Source organism: Drosophila miranda (assembly GCF_003369915.1).
Source record: "Drosophila miranda strain MSH22 chromosome Y unlocalized genomic scaffold, D.miranda_PacBio2.1 Contig_Y1_pilon, whole genome shotgun sequence".
NCBI classification, from domain to species: Eukaryota; Metazoa; Arthropoda; class Insecta; order Diptera; family Drosophilidae; genus Drosophila; species Drosophila miranda.
In genome coordinates this window covers 28,867,833-28,885,379 of record NW_022881603.1, presented here as the reverse complement: position 1 = coordinate 28,885,379, position 17,547 = coordinate 28,867,833, and the positions used below count along the sequence as shown (strand labels likewise).

The 17,547-nt window shown below is 44.3% G+C and overlaps 2 protein-coding genes, 1 long non-coding RNA gene and 3 other non-coding genes across 6 annotated transcripts; 4 read left to right on the top strand and 2 right to left on the bottom strand.

Moving 5' to 3' along the window:
- Window positions 1-3,763: 3,763 nt before the first annotated feature.
- On the bottom strand, window positions 3,764-13,623 carry LOC117189855 (sentrin-specific protease 8-like). Its single transcript, XM_033394924.1, has 5 exons — window positions 13,341-13,623; window positions 12,722-13,276; window positions 4,964-5,385; window positions 4,644-4,915; window positions 3,764-4,225 (listed from the first exon to the last, which is right to left on the bottom strand). The coding sequence occupies exons 1-3, from the start codon at window positions 13,367-13,369 to the stop codon at window positions 5,322-5,324; spliced, it is 648 nt and encodes a 215-aa protein (XP_033250815.1). The 5' UTR covers window positions 13,370-13,623; the 3' UTR covers window positions 3,764-4,225; window positions 4,644-4,915; window positions 4,964-5,321.
- On the bottom strand, window positions 10,357-12,048 carry LOC117189856. Its single transcript, XR_004473587.1, has 2 exons — window positions 11,980-12,048; window positions 10,357-11,561 (listed from the first exon to the last, which is right to left on the bottom strand). It is a non-coding gene; the product is annotated as an uncharacterized LOC117189856 (long non-coding RNA).
- Window positions 13,624-15,350: 1,727 nt separating the features above from the next.
- Window positions 15,351-16,216, top strand: LOC117191754. Its single transcript, XM_033396533.1, has one exon. The coding sequence runs from the start codon at window positions 15,410-15,412 to the stop codon at window positions 16,142-16,144; it is 735 nt and encodes a 244-aa protein (XP_033252424.1). The 5' UTR covers window positions 15,351-15,409; the 3' UTR covers window positions 16,145-16,216.
- Window positions 16,217-16,314: 98 nt separating this feature from the next.
- On the top strand, window positions 16,315-16,386 carry Trnah-gug. The gene has a single exon. It is a non-coding gene; the product is annotated as a tRNA-His (tRNA).
- A 740-nt stretch (window positions 16,387-17,126) lies between these two features.
- On the top strand, window positions 17,127-17,198 carry Trnah-gug. The gene has a single exon. It is a non-coding gene; the product is annotated as a tRNA-His (tRNA).
- Window positions 17,199-17,455: 257 nt separating this feature from the next.
- Window positions 17,456-17,527, top strand: Trnah-gug. Its single transcript has one exon. It is a non-coding gene; the product is annotated as a tRNA-His (tRNA).
- Window positions 17,528-17,547: the final 20 nt, after the last annotated feature.

Genomic DNA, 17,547 nt, shown 5'->3' with positions numbered 1-17,547 from the left:
ATCGGCTGGGTTCTGCTCCGAACATTCACCCCCCGTTGGAAGGCAAAGGGTTTCAACAGATCCATCCTGAAGGGGCAGAACCGCTATTTTTCCAACGGCCCTCTTGAAGATGCTTGCTTGGGCGCAGCTGGCGGCTACGCTGGGATGATCGTCGAACGCAGCAATCGGCGCTTCTTTACGAAGGCGGCTTGTCGTGACTACGTCTTGATCATCGGGAACCTCTGTAATTGCGTAGAATGGCAGGAAATTTGGCAATGTAGAAACTGTTGAAAGTTGAATTTCATTTGGCGTGGATATGTAGGTTTTTAATATATGGAAAAGTTCGCGCTGCAGTTCCTGATTCTCCGATCGCAGTTTTTCCACTTGCACCTGGCACTCGAGCAGCTGCTTCCTGCATTGCTGCTCTAAGTTTTGGTACTCCAGCGTTGTGGGTCGAAAATCGTCAATAGAGATGCACGAGGAATTTTCAAAAGCGGCTAAAGCTGCACGCTTATTCTCCGAGCTATCAATGCTTCCTGATACTATCCAACCAAGTTTAGTCTCCTGCAATGTTGGCAATTGGGCTGATAGTCGAATCTGTCCGACGCACATTAAATCGAAGAACAAACCAGAACCTATCAACAGATCGATACGTTGGGGCTTGGAGAAATTAGGATCAGCTAGTTTTAGATTATTCGGCATTGGCCAATCCTTTGCGTCTACGCCGAAGTTAGGCTGCATTTCCGTAATTGAGTTGGTGACAATTGCAGCGAAGGAAGCTCGATAGCTTGCGTCTTGGGATTGTACAACTATATGTACAGACTTGCTCGAAGGTAGAATGGAATCTCCGATTCCAGAGATGTGAACATAAGACGAGCAATGATCCAACTGAAACTGACCAGCAAGTCTAGATGTTAAAAAGTTTCCCTGTGATGCAGAATCAAAAATGGCACGACATGGGATAAGTGCTCCATAACGATCTGTTACATGGACGAGGGCAGTAGGTAGCAACACGTTCTGGCTAGGCTGAGATTTCTGGATCGAGGGGGGAGGGCTAGAACACCCGCTTGCTAGAAGCACAGTCGCGGCCTCTTGCTGGATCGATTCCTCGGCCGGTGAAGAGGAAGATGAAGCACCAGTTCCCGATGGAATGTGGAGTAGCGTGTGATGTTTGGCCTGACAATGCCTGCAAAGTCCTGACCTGCACCTCTGCAATTCATGGCCTTTGTTGAGGCAGTTCAAACACAAGCGGCTCTTCTTTGCTTCTTTGTATCGTTCAAACGCAGAGAGATTCAGGAATGCCTGACATCTAGATATGTAATGCTCGGAGGAATTGCAATGGTTACATATGGGGTTAGGATGGTCGTTACTGGAGGTGATAAGGGTGACAGGATTGTCTTCTCCCACCTGTTGACTAGGACTTGTTGCCATGGCTGATCCCAAATTCTCCAGCATCCGACATCTCGCTTCCAAAAATGAGGCCATGCTTGACCACCGAGGCAATCCTGACGTCTTCAAGTTCTCTTCCCATTTCTCCTTTGTTTTGTGGTCCAGTTTCGTGCCTATGATGAAGATCAGCAACCCATCCGAAATCTCCTGCGGGGTCGCCAAGGTCTGAAGTGCACGCAAGTGCGAATTGATTTTGTCGCTGAGCGCGCGCAAGCCGATAGCTGAGCCCTTCTCCACCCCTTGCAGCCCGAAAATAGCGTTGACGTGTGCCTGAAAATGTAACAGTTTATTATCGAATCGCAACATTAGCAAAGTCAACGCCTTGTCGTAATTCTCCTCAGAAAGTTCCAAGGAATGAATCGTATCCAGCGCAGCACCATCTAGACATCCACGAAGATATTGGAATTTTTCGATGATTGGTATACGATGGTCTTTGTGCACCATTGTCGAGAACATCGAGTGGAATTCTGGCCAATCCATGTAGTTCCCCCCGAATCGCGGAAGCTGCAACTCGGGCATTCGAGAACGGCCTATACTATTATAGGCGAACAACGACGAATTCCCCTCGAGAGTATGCCGAGCCGTTGAATTGGCAACATTTACCGTGCGAGCAGCCATCAACTCCCGCGACAGCCTGGACCTAACCTTGACATAAACATTCGAAAAGTCCAGCCGGGCATCATGGAGGAACTGCAGGAAATCCAGCCTTTCAAGGCTCGTTTGAGCGGCATCGAAATCCGCATTCATTCGCTCGATTTGCTCTAAGCGAGCTTGAAGTTCTGCCTCATCTAACTCGGCAAGCTCTTCCTTGGTGAGAAAGCGATCCATGGCCTTTAGTTGGCGCGCGATGGACTCGGCCTTGTGCTTGTAGAAATCTACATCACTCGGCATTGCTGCGTTCGCGACATTGGTAGGCTCAGGTGCTGCCATGTTGAGGTTTTAAAAGAGTCACTCAGCACGACCGAAAAAGACACCCTGTATACGTATAAACGTGGGAACCGAAAGCAAAGGGATTACAGCTAATGCCTTTAGCTGTGCGGCTGTGCGAGCTGTCCGATTCCGCTTTGTACTCCGCTTGTGTGTATTAGTGAGTTCGCTGCACTGCCTACCGCACTGCACTGACCGAATTGTCGCGACAGAGAAATTAATAGCCAGCAATGCGTGTATGTAGGTGTATGTAAGTGTGTTTTAGCACCGAATTGTGCTTAACCGCCGAAAATTTGCTAGGGCTAACGATTGTCGATCGCGAATGATTTTTAATTGACACTGCAACTCAGAGATCACGTCGGGGTCACCAAATTTTATGTGGAGATAATGTTTTTTATCCCCAATCGGCCGACTAATTATTTCGAATTAAATAAAACTCGGCGCAGAAATAAAATTACGATATGTTCTTTAATGCGTGACATCCAAATTGCAAGTGTGGCTTGCCTGCCCTTTACATTGCCGCTCCGATCGCTAAGCGCAGCTTCGCTCGGCCGACGTCGGTAGGCAGACGCAAAGCGGAGATAGCGAAGAGCGAGCTGGCAGAGAGCGTTTAGCAGGGCAAGCAAGCGCAAAGCTTTAACAAACAAATGAGTGACATAGACATAAGTAACAAACAAAATAAGCGGCTGAGGGCCAAGAATTAGGTGCTATTTGGCAAGCAGCTAATCGGATGGGTTCTGCTCCGAACAGATACATTTACAATATTCATTCGATAACTTAAAACTAGCAAATGGAGGAAAGAAACGACGTCTAGTCCTTGCCGCCCAGCGACAAGATCAGCTTGAGCAGTTCCGTGCGTTTGGCTTTAACGGTGTCAACCTGCAGCGGCGGTAGTCCATCAATCACCTCATACCTATTTAGATAGTCGGCAATGTGGTCGGTCATACAAATGACGTGTTGCGGCATACACGTAGCCGTTGGCCTGCTGCAGGCAGCGCATTGGACAAAACTTGGCAGAGCGCTGTCACGTGCAACCACGATGTAGGCGAGATGGTCCTCTCAGCTTGAAGCGGCACGCTGTCAATTTTCCGGCTACTGGCTCGTCGGCCACGAGTGTGGTGTTCTTGTTTATTTGCTCCTAAGCTGAGGCCTACCCTATTATTATTCTACATTTAATGCGTGTCAATAAGCCATATGAAACCGGACGGAAAGCACAACACCTAAAACGAAAGACAATAACTGCACTGGTGAACGGACAACGAAAAGAATTCCTCAGCTGTTCATGAGGAGTGATGTTCGCCCACCCTACCTTGGTCTTGCTGTGCCCGATACCACATAATTTGTTACAAGACCCCTTATATTATGCGAGACCTACAGGGGCTTGCTGCAGGAGATCAAACACTATTTCTTCTACTCAGACATTATAAACGTTTATTTATTTCTAATGACTAAAATTAGTGATCCCCAGTAATTTAATGTTCTCATTTGCCCTTCCCGAGTATTGGCTACGACTTAATTTTAAATAATTTGCGTAAAGTACTGTAAATAAATAAGAAGCTTAGGCTAGATATGAGAGAGAACAGATGATTTGAATAGGAGTGAAAAGAAAAAAATGTAAGAAAATTTTATGTGAGCAATTGCTGGCATAGCGATCCACCAAAAGAGAAGGTGTAATGTACGAGAGGCGTAGGGAAAAGAATCAAGAGGTGACTTTCTGATGCCCTCTCTTTTCAACCCACTAATTGGGTGCGCTCCCGTGGCGAACTTTCATATTTTTATATATTTTTCGAACTTTCATATACATATTTTATTTATTCAATTGAACGACTTACAGGAACCTCCATCGACGAAGCGCTTCCGATTTGGGCCCCTGAAAAGTATAAAAAAAAGAACACACACAATTCGCACACACACAAAAAATTGAGATGACGACCGAATGGCTCAGGCAGATCGAGTTAATTTTAACGGTGATTGCCTGTCTCTTTTCTTCCCGTCCCTCACGCCGCCTTACATTCCTCTGCGCTCAGTCTTGCATTCCTATGTGCAGATTAGCGGCGCTTATCGGGCACCGGTATGTGGGGGCTCGCCCGCAGCGCAAAGTTAGGTGGAGAGAGATAGATAGGGATAGAGAGCTAAAGAAGCCTAAATGAGAGGGAGAATAAAATAACTCGGGTATTGATGCTTAGAGCATCTGACTACGATCCGTTATTTGTTTCTTATATTTGATTCTTTTTTTTTTGTTATTGTTATTTTGGGCGGGGCTGGCCTTCTATAAGAAATTTTCTAACTCGATCTGCCACTATTTGTCGCCACTGAAGAACACTTTTTTTTCTTTGCCTCCTCCCATGCGCACGGGGTATGGACGCATACGCGGAGCGATGAACAAGCCGACGCGGCTGCCGTCTGCCGGGCACTCTTTGGCCTCTCCTCTCTGGCTCGCCGAACTGCTCCAAGGCGACGACCCAAAGCTCCGGCGAATTTCTACGAATTTCAGCTGGCGGTCGTGGAAGACGAGCCTCCTCCAATTTAAGACCTATGGAAATTTGCACCCACAGAACACCTTTATACTCTTTCGCTAGGCTGTCTTTTTTTTTATTCCACAACTTACCCAAACGGGTGACCCGTCGAAAGGGTGTATCGAAGAGGTTTCACTAATCACCGTCTCACTTCCTGGCTACTTTTCACTAGTTATTGTATTTATATGGTTTTTCTCTTTTTTCTTTCTTTGAATATTCAACTACGGCTGACACTATAGAGGACACTTGGAGAACAAAATCCAATGCTGTCGACCAGGCTTGGAATCCCGCAATGGCGTCCAATGCCATCTATTTATAGCCGTTTATCTTGTCCGACTTCGACTTCGAACTCGCTCTCCTTTCGACGAGGAAGTCTGACCTGGCTCTGACCCACTCTTTGATCCCAGGCCCTCTTTGCCGACTGTTAAAGAGAGTTTGTCTTGCCTCTCGTTAGACGGTGCCTAATTTTCGGCGGATCCCAAAAACCCTAGGCCTCCTCACAGCAGCTACAAGCCTCACCGTACAACTCCCCCTGCCAAGATCAGACTTGGGGTGCAGAAGGCTCACAAGGATGAACCGCTTGTAGCTGTTATTGGCGGATATCTTTCCCGTGGTATTTCCCAATGCTTCGGCCCTGCAAATCTTCCAACTCATAAAGCGAATTTCCTAGCTTTCTCCGAACTCTAGCCTTTACGAAGGTGTGCCCAAGCTTAGCGTTGTATCCAGCTTGGAAGTTGCTTTGTTTAAAATTCCTTCTATAAACTTCCTGCCCAACCTGGTATACTATCTCTCTTGATCTTAGATTATACTGCTTTTCATTACGTGCATTTTGCTTATCCATTACTTCACGTGCTTTCTTCCTGACCAACTCCAAGGAATCCTCTCTTGTAAAAGCTGCCGCCCTGTCTTCCAACATCTCTAGTGATCTCAGCAGAGAGTAAGTGCCACCAGAAGTGATCATCTGCTGACCAAACACCATGTAGTATGGCGTAGCGCCTACTCCCGAGTGGATGGACGATCTCAGCGCGCAACAAATGCTGCTTAAATTCTCGTCCCAATCTTTTTGATCCGGACGCACATACGCTCTGATGGCGGCAATCACTGAGCGATTGACTCTCTCGGAGGCATTTGCCTGTGGCGCGTGTACCGCTGTCAAGGTATGTGAGATACGGTGGCTTTTTAAAAGGCTTTGGAATTTTTCAGCCCTGAATTGGGATCCATTGTCGGACACTATGGTTTCGGGCACCCCGAAAGTATGAAAGAGATCCTCCCGCAAGTATTTGATAATTACATCAGCTGTCAGCTTCTTAACGGCTTTGAGGAAAACAAATTTAGAATAATGGTCTAACACGATAAAAATAGCGACGTGACCACTTCGTGACCTAGGATATGGACCAAGAAAATCAATGTATAGTCGCTGAAAGAATCTTTGTGATTCGGCCGGCTTTCCCATGGGTGGCCGCAAGGTAAAGTTTGGCGCCTTTGTGGTCTTACACTCACTGCAATTGTTCACATAAGCTTTGACATCGTTAACCAATCCTGGCCAAAAGTAGTACCTACGGACGCGCTCCAAGGTCTTGTGAATACCCCCATGCGAGGCTAACGGATCATCATGTGACTGTTTTAAGATCTCGCCGATCAATTCCTTAGGCACCCATAATTTCCAAGCAAACGAGTCATGAAGTAAGTCGCCATTCGCATGCTCAGCTCTCCGGTAAACTAAGTTGTCGACCACTTTTACGTATGGCAATCGTTCCTGGTTGCTCTTTACCCGCTGCACCAATTCAAGATACCCTACCGCTCTGAAGTGAGGAGAATCTAGATCCACCAGGAGCCCATTACTCTTGTCTATTGCTGCGATCTCATCCTGGTGAACCCTTGACAATGCATCTGGGACTATGTTCTGGGTTCCCCTTCGGTGCTCGATGCTAAATCGGAAACCTTGCAATTTTAGTGCCCATCGAGCTAACCTCGAGTGCAGATCATTTTGGGACATCAACCACTTCAGTGAGGCATGATCCGTTATCACGGTGAATTGATGACCTTCGACATAAGCTCTGAACTTTTTAATGCACACTAAGGCCGCCAGGCATTCTAGCTCGGTCACTGTATAATTGCGCTGGGCTTTATTCAGCTTTTTAGACACGAAAGCTATCGGCATCTCATCCCCTTCTTCCGTCTTTTGGACTAGTACCCCCCTACTCCCGTATTGCTCGCGTCGCAATGTATATAGAAGGGCTTTCCAAAGTCAGGACTTCTTAAAACTGGCGCCTTGCACAGCGTTTCTTTCAATTTTTCAAAGGCCTCTATTCCATCCTGGGACATGACGAATTTTTTTTTTTGTTTTAGCAAGTCTGTTAGAGGGGCGGATAGTGAAGCAAAATCATGTATAAATTTCCTATACCACCCGGCCATTCCAAGGAAGCTCCTTAGGGCTCGGAGAGTTCTTGGGAGCGGAAACTTAGTAATGGCGGAAATCTTTTCCGGGTCTGTTTTAATGCCGCCTTCGCCAATTACGTGACCTAGATATTTTACGGATCTCCTACAGAATCTGCTCTTCTCTATATTTATGGTCAGCCCTGCGTGACGAATGTGTTCTGCCACCGAACGCAGTACCTCAAGATGCGAGGGAAATGTGTCTGAAATGACCAGCAGGTCATCTAAGTAGACAAAAACTTGATTTCGGAGAGCGGCGGGTATTACCTTATCCATGAGTCTGGACATGGTTTGTGAGGCGTTGCATAAACCAAACGGCATGACCTTGTATTGGTACAACGGCCTCCCTGGTATGGTGAACGCAGTCTTGTCTCTCGACGACACCTCCAAAGGTATTTGCCAAAATGCATCTTTCAAGTCCAGGCTAGTTACATATTCTGCCTTGGGCAATCTACTCAAGATGCCATCAATCTGGGGCAACGGGTACGCATCTTTTTCTGTCACCGCGTTTACTTTTCGACTGTCCAGACAAAGACGAGCTTTCCCAGGCTTTTGGACCAGTACCACCGGAGAAGACCAAGCGCTTCCTGACTCCTCAATCACCCCTAATCTCAGCATCCTATCAACTTCCCCGTACAGCAATTTCTCAACAGCCGGTGAGACTGAGAAATGTCTCTGCTTTACGGGCTTCGCATCCCCCACATCGATGGTATGACAAAGCATATCTGTTCTTCCCAGACCCGACACAGCGAAGGATGGAAATAGGGAAATAACCTGGTTTAACGCCGCCTCCTGAGCAGACGTAAGTGTATGAACATCAGAACTCTCGCAAATTTCGGAAATCTTCCATTCGGACGGTAATAATTCAAAAAGGGACCAAAAATCAATACCTAAATATAAATCTTGACTTAAATTAGGAATTATGAATAGCTCTATGTTTTTAGACTCCCCACGGTACTCTATCTTAGTTGTTAACTTTCCTACTATTTGATGCTTCTTTCCATCAGCCGTAAAAGCATTGGACGACACCAATTTAAATGGTTTCTTACTGCATACTACCTCCTTTGCCAATTGACCACCCACGCAACTCATTCCGGCGCCGGTATCTAGCAATCCTACTACGGTTCTATCCAGTAACTTGACTTCGGCATAAGGCCTCTTATCTCCCTCCTTTTTCCTTATCTCATTAATACATTTGAGAGAATTAAAATGGGCCTTGATCCTACGTGCATTTCTAGTTAGTCTCCTTGACTTAACAATTTCCACTGGAGGTTCTAACTTCTTACCCTCTATCAACTTCATATGCCATCCCACTATCGGTGGTTCCGCCTCCCCAAAATCCCGAGAAGGCTCTCCTTGCGTTTCGCCACTTGCTACATCTAGTCCTGTTTCGCCGACCCCCTCTGCGGAACACTGGTCAGCCGACGAGACTCTGCCGTGTTCTCCTTGGTGTTTTTTTGACATTTTTTGCAAGATGGCTTATACGTGTTTGGCGCTCCGCAGCCAAAGCAGAATATTTTCCGTTTAGCTACGCAGTCGTGGTAACGGTGCCCTTCTTTTCGACAATTCCAACACACCAAGGATAAAGCTGCTATCTCCTCCCCAAACTCCGATTCCGAGAATTCTTCCGCATCCTCTCCCAAGGCTTCGTCCACGCTTCACACAGATCCATCCACCGCACTGAGCCAGCTGTCTTGTGATACCTCCAATAAAAATCAGATGCTTTCCCTTCAAACAGAGTGTTTGCATTGCTGCACAACAGCATAAAGTTCCCTTCCAACGTTTGATGGGTAAGGGCCTCTACTCGGTATATAAATGAATCCACGCTTATGGAGTCTGAGGCTCCCGAAAAGCGAAGCTTCCAATTATTCATTATATGACCCACCTTGTCAGGTCTCTGAGCTAAATCAGATGCTGCTGATCTAGAGAGCGAAGTCCGGAGTGGAGGTGTGTAAACTGCGCCCTGGTTCCCCTCGGGAATTTCTAGCAATTGATCCAAAGAAGCGTTCATATTCAGGCTCCCTACTGACGGCTGCGGAATTTGCGCATTAGAAGCTAGACGAGCTTCTACAGTGGTACTTATCATTTGAGACATCTTCTCCGTCAGGTGGATAAGTAATTCATTCTGCATACCCCTAATAGCCGCCCTGATCTCCCTAGACACTTGATTTGAATTAGCCGCTTGATTTGAAGTAGACGCTTGACTTGAAATAGACGCTTGACCCTCCGACCCTGCTTGGGATTGCTTACTGCCTCCCGCGAGAACTGACTTTGTCTGCTGTCTAGTCTTCCCAGGCACCAGAGGAGGCTGACCAGCCGTTGGGGCACTACAAACCGCATTGCAAACTGGACAGGTTGTTTGTGTCTTAAGGTATGTTCGCATGCATGTTTTATGGAATTCATGCTGACAAGGAGTTCTATAAACATCTTCGGGGCCATTGTGACTTTGCACAGCCTGCAACAGATTGCTGAGGCGCTTGCCCCTTCATCATCAGACCGATCCAAGCCCATCTTTCTTCTTATAGGTGTTTACTAAAAAAACTATCTGCTTAACTCGTAAAGGTTATGTATGTTTTCTTATATATATGTAATAAGGAAATTTAAAAGTGAAATGAAATTTGAATATTAATTAAACAAAAAACTTTCAACTCAACAGTTTCAAATAAAAAAATAATACAAAAAAATTCTAATGGTTTGATCTCCCAGCTAGCCTGGCTCCCTGCAGAGCCTCTCTTAATTGTCCGAATTATTTCACCAAGTACAGCTAAAGAGGAAAATACTTTCTGGCAAGTTAGAACACCTAGGCCGTGGGCAGTGGTAATTCTAAATTCTGCGCACCTGCGTCCAACAGCGCTTATAGAAGCAGTGATCCAAACTGCCAAACAAAGATAAGACAAAGCAAACTGAGGCACTTAATGAAATGATCCGTGGTCAGGAGTGCACTTAAGCTAAATGCATCACCAGTGAATCCAAGACGGTTCAGTTTTCCCTTGGTCCCTCAGGCATAAAGTTGAGTAGCACTTACAGCGCAGACTGAAATGACATGGACAACAGATAGCTTCTTAAAGCTATTCTAGTAGTATTCCTATTAATCACGACAATCAGGCTATTTGTACAGAAATAAGTCAAACTCACTCAGAACCCTTAGAATCGTGGCCCGGAAACATACCCTGGGGCTTAGTTTTCTATCGGTGTTCCAAAGATCCGTAAGAGAACTGAATGAAAGCGGAAATGATTTGCGTTTCTTTGTCTTCAATAAAGACATCGAACAGTCGATGGAAGGAAAATTTTAAAAGTGAAGGTTTGTTTTAGGTCATTGTTCGTGAACCACACCCCTAAGTACAAATTGTAATAATTCCCACCTAACAGTGAGGCCCCACGTTGGGCGCCAAAAATAATAATAAATGTCACGTGCAACCACGATGTAGGCGAGATGGTCCTCTCAGCTTGAAGCGGCACGCTGTCAATTTTCCGGCTACTGGCTCGTCGGCCACGAGTGTGGTGTTCTTGTTTATTTGCTCCTAAGCTGAGGCCTACCCTATTATTATTCTACATTTAATGCGTGTCAATAAGCCATATGAAACCGGACGGAAAGCACAACACCTAAAACGAAAGACAATAACTGCACTGGTGAACGGACAACGAAAAGAATTCCTCAGCTGTTCATGAGGAGTGATGTTCGCCCACCCTACCTTGGTCTTGCTGTGCCCGATACCACATAATTTGTTACAAGACCCCTTATATTATGCGAGACCTACAGGGGCTTGCTGCAGGAGATCAAACACTATTTCTTCTACTCAGACATTATAAACGTTTATTTATTTCTAATGACTAAAATTAGTGATCCCCAGTAATTTAATGTTCTCATTTGCCCTTCCCGAGTATTGGCTACGACTTAATTTTAAATAATTTGCGTAAAGTACTGTAAATAAATAAGAAGCTTAGGCTAGATATGAGAGAGAACAGATGATTTGAATAGGAGTGAAAAGAAAAGAAATGTAAGAAAATTTTATGTGAGCAATTGCTGGCATAGCGATCCACCAAAAGAGAAGGTGTAATGTACGAGAGGCGTAGGGAAAAGAATCAAGAGGTGACTTTCTGATGCCCTCTCTTTTCAACCCACTAATTGGGTGCGCTCCCGTGGCGAACTTTCATATTTTTATATATTTTTCGAACTTTCATATACATATTTTATTTATTCAATTGAACGACTTACAGGAACCTCCATCGACGAAGCGCTTCCGATTTGGGCCCCTGAAAAGTATAAAAAAAAGAACACACACAATTCGCACACACACAAAAAATTGAGATGACGACCGAATGGCTCAGGCAGATCGAGTTAATTTTAACGGTGATTGCCTGTCTCTTTTCTTCCCGTCCCTCACGCCGCCTTACATTCCTCTGCGCTCAGTCTTGCATTCCTATGTGCAGATTAGCGGCGCTTATCGGGCACCGGTATGTGGGGGCTCGCCCGCAGCGCAAAGTTAGGTGGAGAGAGATAGATAGGGATAGAGAGCTAAAGAAGCCTAAATGAGAGGGAGAATAAAATAACTCGGGTATTGATGCTTAGAGCATCTGACTACGATCCGTTATTTGTTTCTTATATTTGATTCTTTTTTTTTTGTTATTGTTATTTTGGGCGGGGCTGGCCTTCTATAAGAAATTTTCTAACTCGATCTGCCACTATTTGTCGCCACTGAAGAACACTTTTTTTTCTTTGCCTCCTCCCATGCGCACGGGGGATGGACGCATACGCGGAGCGATGAACAAGCCGACGCGGCTGCCGTCTGCCGGGCACTCTTTGGCCTCTCCTCTCTGGCTCGCCGAACTGCTCCAAGGCGACGACCCAAAGCTCCGGCGAATTTCTACGAATTTCAGCTGGCGGTCGTGGAAGACGAGCCTCCTCCAATTTAAGACCTATGGAAATTTGCACCCACAGAACACCTTTATACTCTTTCGCTAGGCTGTCTTTTTTTTTATTCCACAACTTACCCAAACGGGTGACCCGTCGAAAGGGTGTATCGAAGAGGTTTCACTAATCACCGTCTCACTTCCTGGCTACTTTTCACTAGTTATTGTATTTATATGGTTTTTCTCTTTTTTCTTTCTTTGAATATTCAACTACGGCTGGCACTATAGAGGACACTTGGAGAACAAAATACAATGCTGTCGACCAGGCTTGGAATCCCGCAATGGCGTCCAATGCCATCTATTTATAGCCGTTTATCTTGTCCGACTTCGACTTCGAACTCGCTCTCCTTTCGACGAGGAAGTCTGACCTGGCTCTGACCCACTCTTTGATCCCAGGCCCTCTTTGCCGACTGTTAAAGAGAGTTTGTCTTGCCTCTCGTTAGACGGTGCCTAATTTTCGGCGGATCCCAAAAACCCTAGGCCTCCTCACAGCAGCTACAAGCCTCACCGTACAGCGCATGTCCATAGTTTCCTTCACCTTGTTCATCAGCTCCACAGAGTTGCTAGTGTTGTTTCCGTACGAGTCAAAGTGATAGAACGTCTTCTCCGGTCGCGAGAACACCAGCAACGACCAGTGCGTGCCACCGGCCTCGAAGCTCATGTTGTCATTCAAGGCGAAGAATATAAATGGCTTCCTAGTGGCCTTGTTCTGATCCATGAGTTGCTCCAGCTCCTGGTCGTCCATGTACTTCATGCATTGGGTCACCTCGGGGGCTATGAAGACGATATCGTCGTTTGTCTTGTACTTCACGTGCGTCAGGTACTCGTAGTAGAAGCTCAAAATCTGGTCGTTCAGCCAGCGGGGCCCATGCAGCAGCTTCACGTCGGACAGCCGCAGACACGAGTCGTGGAAGCTCAGTGAGATGGGATCCGCCTTCGAGTTGGAGCTCATCTTGGAGTGATGGTTGTTGTTGGATCTATTTGGGGTGCCGCTCTTTCCACCGACGCGTCTCGAAGACCCTGTTTGATTCGAACTCTGGTTCTGGCTTGTATGTTGCCTGCAAGAAATTGTATTTCTGAAATTATATGCTCCGCATTCAAAATTTCGAACTAATCTAGCACCTTAAAATGTTTCTATCTTGGGGCAGCATGTTTCTAACTTATTTTAAATAATATATTTGTTTTGAAAAGTCAAACTTATCCACGAGAACAATCCCCACACAGCTTGTGCGTTTCAAAGTCGGCGTTCAAATATTTTCCTTGATTTCCTTTTGCTTTCGTCTTCGTATTGCCGTACTGCTCGCCGGCCGGCAAATTTTGTTGTTGTGCCTTTTGTTGCAAACGCCATGTTGCTTAATTATCTGTGTCGCGTCGCCTTACAACACAGCTTCAGGGTGCAGTGAGAAAAAAGCAGCACAGCTCAGATTTTTAAATGTTTAAACGTTAATTCAAACATTTAATTTAAGTTTTGTGTACGGGTGCGAATACGCGAAGCACAACAAAGGCTGATAATAGCGGTTCTTGGTTCATTCATTGGATTCATTGCGTCACACTTACCAGAAAAAATGGATGCGCTGCCCCTTCGAACTTTATACCTCCGAATAAATTTACTAGTCGCTATAATTAAAGATTCCTTGCGTATTATCATTTATTTGGGTATGACAGCAACAATACTCGGGGACTTAATATCTTTTTATAAATTTTTAAACACTGCTCAATATTATATTGGATGAACTGATGTTAACTTTATCAATCTGTCTGCTTTTGGGGCTAATTTTTCTTTTTTGATGGGGTATGGGGTCGAAAAGGGGAGCACGCCGCATCTAGCCTGGCAACGCTGGCGCCCCACCAGTATTGGTAAAGGAGAGCGGATTAATGTTAAAATGCATATTATTTTCTAAATGTAAAAATAATAAATAACTTAATAACTGAAAAGAACAATTTTGAGTTACATGGAAACTTTGGCGAAGAAGTTACAAATTATGAAACGAAACTACTCGAAATAAAATAAAGTGTTCGGTGCTCTCATTTAACCCTATACCTGCCGCTCTGTAACATTTTTACTTGTGCAAAAACCACCAATAAATGTAGCCCGTTTTGGAAACTTTGTTATTGTTTTTCACCAAATCGTATTAATATTTTCATCTGCTTGTTACTTCAGATAAAGTTTCCCCATAAAGAAACATAATTGCATTTTGTATGTAAATTACAATTTTCTTTGCACTTAATTTGCGAACCTGTATAGAATATGCTGTTCGAAAAGTCTCCTCTTTCCTCTTTACTTAACAAGAAGAATTATTGCGACATCCTTCACCAGCTTGGCGCTAAAATACATCTTAATCGCTTAACAGATAAAACACAGGAAAATAAGATTTAAAAAAAAAAAAAAAAACCCAACTCCGTGACAATGTATTTGCAGCGTTGCCTTGACCAGGATTCGCACCTGGGTTGCCACGGTCACAACGTTGGACCCCACCACTAGACAATCACGGCTACGTCTGGTTGTTGGAAGGTTGCGGCCAAAAAGGAAAGCTTATCGACCAACATTTTATTGATTGTTGTTTACAATTGGAGTTCAAGTGCAGTTTACTTTATTAATATGTAATAATATTACAATTAAATAATTTTTCCAACAACTTTACCAGTTAATTTTAAAATAGCACTGCTCTACAATAGTTAGGACACATAAATTAAACTCATATATGCTTCTTAATCATATATAAAGTCTTGTTTAAGTTATATTTCCTATTTTCTAATTGTATTAAGCCCCAAATCTTTGGGGCATTAGCGCCAAATTTAAAACATGAAGTGTTTGGTAATTTTTACGCATTTATACTGCCATTGCTTAGCACTCAAAAGCTGCATCCCTAAAACGCCGCTGTGAGTGTTATTGGTGGCCTGAATCTTTCGAATTTCTCAGCCCTCCGTCAAAAATAATGGGATCTTCATTAATCTACTAAATTTAATTTTTAAAGGTATATTAAATAGCACAGGCTATAGAAATTTCCATACGAAGGTTATTTGAATTTTCGATCTTTCAAATCGTACTTTTAATAATTCGTCAGTATATTTACGGTATTTGTTGACACTGTGACATATATTTCGGTATATTTCTGAGAAGTCAGACCGTATAACTTATCGACTGTTTCTCGGCCCACCAAAAATCTGAACAATAAACAATCTGAAATTAAATGTTCAATTCCATTGAAATAACAGATTCTGACGAAGAAGCCAATTTCGTCGTGGACGCAATAGAGCCAAAATGTTCTGGAACTCGGCGGCCATCAGGCGAATCAAAAGAAAGCGCAGTAATTGAAATTACTCCAAAAAAAGCAAAACCGGCGTTTTTGGCAAAGGTCGCATCAACGTCGCCATCTTCCTCGGATAAAACAGGCACATCCCCTGGCACAGGAACAGACGTCAACGATAAATCCAATGCCAAAGGCCCAGGACGACAAAGGTCTCGAAAGAGCCAGCATCAAACCCTTCGTATGAGCCCCGCCGACATACAGTTCGAGACCATTGCTTTGGAGGATGAAGAAACACGAAGAGCCAATAAGATGGCCAGCGTAAAGACAGATGAACCACAGCTACAGGGAAATGTGGTGGACGCCATTGACAACATGATAAATGGCCACGAAATGCAGGCGCTTATCAAACGCATTGCCAGGGAGCGCGTACGCTGTAACTTTTTGCTGGCCACCTATCAATTGCCCGACATGAATTTCGCGCTGAGCACTCACATTGATACACTACGTTATCAATTTCGGGAACGTCTTAAGCAGCGGAACGAGCGGAATTTATTAAGTGCAGCGACAACATCTCGTCCTACCGTACCGACTACATCTCGCCCTACTCTAGCAACAACCGTCAATCCCACTAAAGGGACGACCGGCAAGGACAGAGCCAGACAGCCCCAGTCGTAACCCATTGAAGTTTATACAATTATTGAATAAAAAAAAAATTCACCCCGCTTCCAGTACTTCCACATTGTTAACCAAGATTAAATATTTCGATTTCTGTGATTTGACTTTGATTTCATGGCCGCGCTTGTGAAAACAGCGTTTTGGCCGTCGGCTTCCAACAACCCTACGTAGCCGTGATCGTCTAGTGGTTAGGACCCCACGTTGTGGCCGTGGTAACCCAGGTTCGAATCCTGGTCACGGCAATGCTGCAAATATGCATTGTCACGGAGTTGGGTTTTCTTTTTTTCTCTCTTTTATTCACCTAATACCTCAGCTACGATAAAATCTTTTCACAAATACAGTCGAACTTCCATATAGCGAATCTCAAGGGGACGAAAACAAGTTCGTTATACGGAAAATTCGTAATATATTTACATTTGTTTGTTTTGTTTACATTTGATTGTTCCACTTTTCCTTATCAAAGAAAACTTTAAGGATGTTCAGGGAAGCAAATACCTTTGTTTAATTTATTTAACTATCCTACACTTGCCTCAAACTTTTTTGCCTTTTTTCTGAAATGGATGGAAATAAATTCATTGTACGGAAGTTCGTAATAGAGAAGTTCGACTCTAGTGGATAATGAAGGAAAAAACTCAAATGTGAGTAAATGAAAGGCACTCGACCGCCAAAAGTGAAAGGAAATGTTTTCAGATCATGAAAGTCTTTAAAATTAAATCTGTAAAATAAAAAAAATACTTCAGTTTATGTTGCAATTTTGAGTATTAATCGACAAAAGCTACGGTCGCCATCTATGACTCGAATTGTAGATTATATCAGGAAAATATTGAGAATTTTCTTGAAATAAGTGTTTTGGCTGGCTCAATCCTACAACCTACATTGTTAACCAAGATTAAATATTTCGATTTCTGTGATTTGACTTTGATTTCATGGCCGCGCTTGTGAAAACAGCGTTTTGGCCGTCGGCTTCCAACAACCCGACGTAGCCGTGATCGTCTAGTGGTTAGGACCCCACGTTGTGGCCGTGGTAACCCAGGTTCGAATCCTGGTCACGGCAATGCTGCAAATATGCATTGTCACGGAGTTTGGTTTTTCTTTTTGTCAGAATAATTTATAATTCTTTTTTGTTGTCTATTTGAGCTCAGTATCGATAGAAACATTCCATTGAAAGCACTACGTTATTTTCACCAAACAAAGTTTAGTTTGGACTCTGGATCGACAACTTAATTGTAAATTATTAATGAATTTGCATTATCTTTAATTGTAACCGAACAGATTGGGTTCCCGGACGCCGAGTTCCAACAGCCCGAGGTAGCCGTGATCGTCTAGTGGTTAGGACCCCACGTTGTGGCCGTGGTAACCCAGGTTCGAATCCTGGTCACGGCAATGTTTCATTACGCATTGTC